The sequence below is a fragment of the Arachis ipaensis genome, chromosome B10, assembly GCF_000816755.2.
Source record: "Arachis ipaensis cultivar K30076 chromosome B10, Araip1.1, whole genome shotgun sequence".
In the NCBI taxonomy this organism is placed as follows: Eukaryota; Viridiplantae; Streptophyta; class Magnoliopsida; order Fabales; family Fabaceae; genus Arachis; species Arachis ipaensis.
Genome location: NC_029794.2, coordinates 92,383,589 through 92,390,866, shown reverse-complemented (window position 1 = coordinate 92,390,866; position 7,278 = coordinate 92,383,589). Strand labels below are relative to the sequence as shown.

General features: G+C 39.8%; 1 protein-coding gene across 1 annotated transcript; it reads right to left on the bottom strand.

The window, feature by feature from the left end:
• LOC110267926 lies at nucleotides 2,250-4,388 on the bottom strand. Its single transcript, XM_021113786.1, has 3 exons — nucleotides 3,811-4,388; nucleotides 3,576-3,728; nucleotides 2,250-2,400 (listed from the first exon to the last, which is right to left on the bottom strand). Exons 1-2 carry the CDS (start codon nucleotides 4,116-4,118, stop codon nucleotides 3,632-3,634), a joined length of 405 nt encoding a protein of 134 aa, XP_020969445.1. The 5' UTR covers nucleotides 4,119-4,388; the 3' UTR covers nucleotides 2,250-2,400; nucleotides 3,576-3,631.

Genomic DNA, 7,278 nt, shown 5'->3' with positions numbered 1-7,278 from the left:
TTTTAGTAGGATCTAGTTACTTTTAGGGATGTTTTCATTAGTTTTTATGTTAAATTCACATTTCTGGACTTTACTATGAGTTTGTGTGTTTTTCTGTGATTTCAGGTATTTTCTGGCTGAAATTGAGGGACTTGAGCAAAAATCAGATTCAGAGGGTGAAGAAGCACTGTTGATGCTGTTGGATTCTGACCTCCCTGCACTCAATGTGGATTTTCTGGAGCTACAGAACTCAAACTGGCGCACTTCCAATTGCGTTGCAAAGTAGACATCCAGGGCTTTCCAACAATATATAATAGTCCATACTTTGGCCGAGTTTAGATGACGCAAAAGGGCGTTGAACGCCAGTTCTACGCTGCAGTCTGGAGTTAAACGCCAGAAACACGTCACGAACCAGAGTTGAACGCCAAAAACACATTACAACTTGGCGTTCAACTCCAAAAGAAGCCTCTGCACGTGGAAAGCTAAAGCTCAGCCCAAGCACACACCAAGTGGGCCCCGGAAGTGGATTTATGCATCAATTACTTACTTCTGTAAACCCTAGTAGCTAGTTTAGTATAAATAGGACTTTTTACTATTGTATTAGACATCCTGGATTGTATTTTTGATCTTGTGATCACATTTTGGGGGCTGGCCATTTGGCCATGCCTGAACCTTTCACTTATGTATTTTCAACGGTAGATTTTCTGCACTCCATAGATTAAGGTGTGGAGCTCTGTTGTTCCTCATGAATTAATGCAAAGTACTACTGTTTTCTATTCAATTCAACTTATTCCACTTCTAAGATATCCATTCGCACCCAAGAACATGATGAATGTGATGATTATGTGACGCTCATCATCATTCTCACTTATGAACGCGTGCCTAACTAACACTTCCGTTCTACATGCAACCAAGCTAGAATGAGTATCTCTTAGATATCTAATACAGGGGACCGAGTCCGAGTTATTAGTATCTTTGTGGTATAAGTTAGAACCCATGGATGGCCATTCCTGGGATCCGGAAAGTCTAAACCTTGTCTGTGGTATTCCGAATAGGATCTGGAAAGGGATGGCTGTGACGAACTTCAAACTCGCGAGTGCTGGGCGTAGTGACAGACGCAAAAGGATAGTAAATCCTATTCCAGTATGATCGAGAACCTCTAGATGATTAGCCATGCCGTGACAGAGCATTTGGACCATTTTCACAGAGAGGATGGGATGTAGCCATTGACAACGGTGATGCCCTTACAGAAAGCTTGCCATGGAAAGGAGTAGGACTGATTGGATGAAGACAGCAGGAAAGCAGAAGTTCAGAAGAACGAAGGCATCTCTATACGCTTATCTGAAATTCTCACCAATGAATTACATAAGTATTTCTATCTTTATTTTCTATTTATTTATTATAGAAAACTCCATAACCATTTGATATCCGCCTGACTGAGATTTACAAGGTGACCATAGCTTGCTTCGTACCAACAATCTCCGTGGGATCGACCGTTACTCACGTAAGGTTTTATTACTTGGACGACACAGTGCACTTGCTGGTTAGTTGTGCGAAGTTGTGAAGTTATGCTTGGTATTTTGCACTAGTTATTGGCGCCATTGCCAGGGAGAGAACGAACAACAAATTTTACAACCTCAGAGTAACAATTTCGCATTATCAGTCACCCCTCCTTAAAACCGTGACCATAGCCTTATCTATAGTCACGTTTTTTGCTGTGACCATAGCCTCTATGGTCACCCCTCCTCAAAACCGTGACCATAGCCTTATCTATGGTCACGGTTTTGGCCATGACCATAGAGCCTATGGTCACCCCTCCTCAAAACCGTGACCATAGCCATACCTATGGTCACAGTTTTGGCTGTGACCATAGCCTCTATGGTCACCCCTCCTTAAAACCGTGACCATAGCCATATCTATGGTCACGGTTTTTTACCGTGACCATAGCCTATTTTGTTTTATGAGATTTAATTTTATTTTTTAAAGCATAATCACATCCCAAAATGATGATAATCACAAAATAAATCTAAAAATGAAAAATGACAATCAACAATTAACATAAGTTGTGATTAAAGTAACCAACTAACATATCAATAAAATCAATAAAATTATAGATAAATTAAGTTATAAGTAATAACATTTTTAGATCTATACTACTATATAGTATAAGTAATTCAGCTCCATGTGCATTGGGCTGGTCTTAGTTTAATATTATACAATGGGTGCGTGAGTGTGTTGATTGATGGTGTTAAGGTTGTCTACACATGCCAGCCTCTTCCAATTAATTAGGCCTCAAAGTGGGAGCATGATCGCCACCATAGTAGCTTCTGAATCCAGACACCATTGCTGAGAGTTGGTACTAGAATCTGTCATGGAAAATACATTAGCAGTTGCACATGCAATAAAGTCCAAAGCAGCAAGCTGCATTAACATCAAACCTTCATTGTTAAGTATTAGTAATCATGCTTCAACTGAATTTGAAAATTATTAACATGAATATTTATTACCTGAAGAAAAATTCTTAAAAGGTTCAAGTTCATTGGGAGCAACCGAGCAAGGAAATCTTCCTTTGTAATAACATTGACATGAATTATTTATTGCAGAAGTATTTAACTCACTTGGGGTACATCTCCATTCTTCCTTTCAAAACTAAAGCTCAGTGATATGTTCAGCAACAATTCAACATACGACAACAAATTCATCTCAAATCATAATTTGCAACAATAAATTTAACTATGATAGTTTTCAAATCTCTAGTTTTATTAAATTCAACAATTCAACTATATTTTTATCAAATTTTTTGAAAATGCTCTTGGTCTTACTTTAAATAATTACCTCTTTTAAAATCTCTAAACTCAAAACAGATTCTAAATATAAAACTAGTCACATTAACCATCTCTTAGCCACATAATTAATTCTTAATCAAAACAGCAACTCGTAATCACTTTAATACATTCATAAACTAATAGTACAAGTAAAAGATTCAATTCAACAAAGTCACAATAAGACAAACAGCACAATCACAAGGAAATAAAATAAGCAAACTTTTCAGAGTAATTCAGAACCACATCCAGCTTCAATCATAATTCAGAGTAATCACAACAACTAACTTTTCTCAAATATATTTCATTCAATAATTAACTAATCATATTTCAATTTAATGACAATTAAGCAACCTTACACTCCCACTTTTGTATCTAAGCCTAGAACTCTTCCAATATCGCAATTCCAACTTCCATTTCATTAAACACAGTTATTAGAATTAGTAGTATAGTTCCAAGAATTCGGAATCAATAATTCACAAAATTATACATACATATTCATAATAGTTCATCAACTTCCAACAGCATTTCAAGCATACCCTCATCATCATCAAATCACACAACCAACAGAAATCATCATCCTCAAACACAGCTACAAATCAATCTCATCACAATTTCATTACATTCAACAATATTCACAATCACCAACAATCTCAATTTCATCAATTTTCATCAATTAACCAAACAAGACATTTATAAATTATTTGCAGTTACTCACTAAACTTCATTGGCATTCATAAATTAAAACAGTTAATTTTAAAATAAATCCCCTACCTCAAATAACCGGAACTCGAAGAATTCTTAACCGCGACAAATTCCTTTTTCCTTTCTCACAGCAGCAGTAGCCTCAAACAAAACCAGCAGCAGCCACAACAGTCCCAAAACCAATACGAGTTACAACAGCAATTTTGAAGCAAAGTGACAGAACTAAAATAAGAATATGTGACTAGGATTAGAACAAGAACATGGCAAAGGAACAAGTTTGAAGCAGAACAAGAATGAGTGTTACAGTTTTAGAAATGGAGGAATCGGAACCAGAACAAGAAGGCTGATGCTGTCTTCTGATGACTCTGATGGCGGTGCACGACTCACCAGCGACCGTGGCAGCAACAACGAGGACAGTGCCTCCTCTGGCTCGCACGGCTCTGTCTCCCTCTCTCCCTCGTGTCGTTCTCTTCTCCACGGTGGAATCCAACAGGGACGGTGGCGACACCAACTGCGATGGGTTGGCTGCGATGGAACCCTTGGCGGCAAGACGCGATGGCTTTCAACGCACGACTCCTCTCCTCCGGACGCGTCACAGCGGCGACAACGCATCGGCAGCAGCGGCTTCCTCTGGCGAGCATGAATCGACGATGATGGAGGCTCCTCTCCCTCTCGGCGCTGCTCTGTCTCAACATCTCTCTCTCTCCTCTTTGCGAACAGTGGCGGCAACGACGTGGAGGATGGCGGCGAGCTGGGAGCGACGATGGCGCGGTGGCGGCGCGACGGTGGTGGCGAGGCGGCTGGACAGCGGCGACAGCGTGGCTCTTCCTCTTTTTCGATCACAGCTCTCCTTCTCTGCTGCTGTGTTACGTTTGAAAGGGATTAAAGGGAAAGGGGATGCGGCTGAGTGTGGTGAGGAGGGATTAGGGTTAGGGTTCTTCAATTTGGGAATTAGGTTTCTAATTCAATTTAAAAATTAAAGTTACAAAATTAGGAATTTTAATATTTTATAAAGGAATAAAAATAGATATGAATAGATATTTTAATAAAATTGGAGGGTAGAGTAATTTTAAAATTAAATATATTCTATCAAAAATATTTAAAAACATTATTTATCAACATATTACTAAATTCAATTAATTATTTTTAATTTAAATTATAAAATAAACATATTAATCACATTTTATAAAACATAATTTATTATCAAAAATATTAATTATTCAAATTAAATGATATAACTTTTCTTTATTTTTTTATCACCGGAACTTTAATTTCAACAAATATAATAAATTTAATTATTCAAAAATTTGGGATGTTACACCAACTCACGGCAAAGAAAGCATTGATGGCCAAAGCAGAAAGACGAGCTTACGACGGTGACAGAGCGAGACAAAGGACGACGAGCTGCGACGGCGACGACAAGGGCGAAAATGGCGAGGCGGGATGGATGGTGGCAGCAGCGCGGCTCCTCCCTCTCTCATTTAATTAAAAGAATTTTATTTATAAAATTAAATTTAAAATTTTAAATTTTAATTAATTTAAATTCAAATTATCAAAACACAATTTAGCTACAAAAATATTCTTGAATAGTAATTAGGCTTAAGGTTAGGGTTAGAACTAAGGTCACCCTTTCGTAAAACTGTGACCATAGACCCTTTTAGGTCACCCTTCAAAACCGTGACCATAAACCCATTTAGATCACCCCCCAAAAACGTGACCATAGACCATTTTAGGTCACCCTTTTTTGAAAAACCGTGACTATAGCCCCTTTTTGGTCACTATAAAAAATCGTGACCATAGACCCTTTAGGATACCCCTAAAACCGTGACCATAGACCCTTTAGGCTACCCCCAAAAACCATGACCATAGACTCTTTTAGGTCACCCTATTTTGAAAAACCGTGACCATAGCCCCTTTTTAGTCATTGTAAAAAACCGTGATCATAGACCCCTTTAGGACACCCCTAAAACCGTGACCATAAATTCTTTTAGGCCACCCCCAAAAACCGTGACAATAGACTCCTTTAGGCCACCCCCCAAAACCGTGACCATAGACCCTTTTAGGCCACCCCTAAAACCGTGACCATAGACCCCTTTAGGTCACCCCCAAAAACCGTGACCATAGACACTTTTAGGTCACCCTTTTTTGAAAAACCGTGACCATAGCCCCTTTTTGGTCACTGTAAAAAATCGTGACCATAGACCCCTTTAGGTCACTCCCAAAACCGTGACCATAGACCCTTTTAGGCCACCCCCAAAACCGTGACCATAGACCCCTTTAGGCCACCCCCCAAAACCGTGACCGTAGACCCTTTTAGGTCACTCTTTTTTGAAAAACCGTGACCATAGACCCTTTTTGGTCACTGTAAAAAACCGTGACCATAGACCCCTTTAGGTCACCCCTCAAAACCGTGACCATAGATCCTTTTAGGCCACCCTTTTTTAAAAAACCGTGACCATAGGTACTCTATGGTAACCCTTTCCAAAAAAACTGTGACCATAGCTTTTTTTTTGGTCACCCTAAAAAACCGTGACCATAGAGGGTCTATGGTCACGGTTTTTTACCGTGGCCAAAAAAACCGTGGCCATAGACCCAAAATGTTGTAGTGTCTGGTCCTAATCTAAGCAACAAGATAATCTGTTAGTTTGTTCAAACTCGACCGACAACGGTGCCAAAAACTTGGTGCACAGAATTACACTTCACACAACTGAACCAGCAAGTGCACTGGGTCGTCCAAGTAATACCTGAGTGAGTCAAGGTCGATCCCATAAGGATTGTAATTTGAAGCAAGATATGGTTATCTTGTAGATCTTAGTCAGGCGGATAGAAAAGTTGTTTGTTTTTTTATGCCAAGGCATCTTAGGCTAGTTTCACTAGCCTTTTTCTTTTTTTTTAATAGGTTTTATGCACTTTCTTGAGCTATAAGCAAGCATTAGGATGGGAGTTTCATACATACCTTAAATCATTCAAACATGTGTAATTTGATGCATTTTCATGGGATTTTGGCCATAATTACGTGTATGCTAGCTAAGAATGATGCAAATTCTCATGACTTTAGCAAAGATTTGATGCATATATGTGTTGATGATAGGTAAAGAGAACCATGAAGAATCAAGGAAAAATGGCCATGGAATGAAGAAAAGGAAGCAACGTTGGTGGCCAAGTTGGCTCACCAACGTTGCCTCAAACGTGGGGAAATTTAAACTTGCTGGTGCCAACGTTGGAGGGAGTGTTGGATCACCAACGCTATCTCCAACGTCTTCAAGGATGCTCAATTCTGGACTTGTGAAAATCACCTTGTGTGCGTACGCACGGTATAGTGTTCGTACACACAGAAAGAGAAATTCAGAAGTGTGCGCACGCACGGGTAGCAACGTTAGAGGCAACGTTGCCAGCCCAACGCTGGGTCAAACGTCCACAACAGATGATCAGAAACTGGAGCTGGGAGTTCTGCTATGCGTGCGTACGCACAACATGGTGTGCGGCCGCACAAAGAGAAAAAAAGAAAGTGTGTGCACGCACAAAGCAGCGTGCGTACGCACAAGTCCCAACGTATGCAGTAACATTTGCACCCCAACGCTTGGTCCAACGTCTTCGATAGCTCTTCAAAATTCAAGCTGCCCAAAAAGTATAGTGTGCGTACGCACAGGAAGAAAAACTCAAAGGTGTGCCACGCACAGGGCACTATGCGCACGCACAAGTCAGCAGCGTTGAACGTAACGTTGGCTCCCGAATGTTGAGGCAAACGTCACTACCAGTAACTTCAGAATTT

Bases quoted from the DNA above. Each gene is read 5' to 3' on its own strand.
- LOC110267926 (XM_021113786.1), bottom strand. From the start codon at position 4,118: ATGCGTTGTCGCCGCTGTGACGCGTCCGGAGGAGAGGAGTCGTGCGTT. The intron at 3,729-3,810 runs GTAACACTCATT...TTCTTATTTTAG, and splicing joins ATTCCTCCATTTCTAAAACT to TTCTGTCACTTTGCTTCAAA.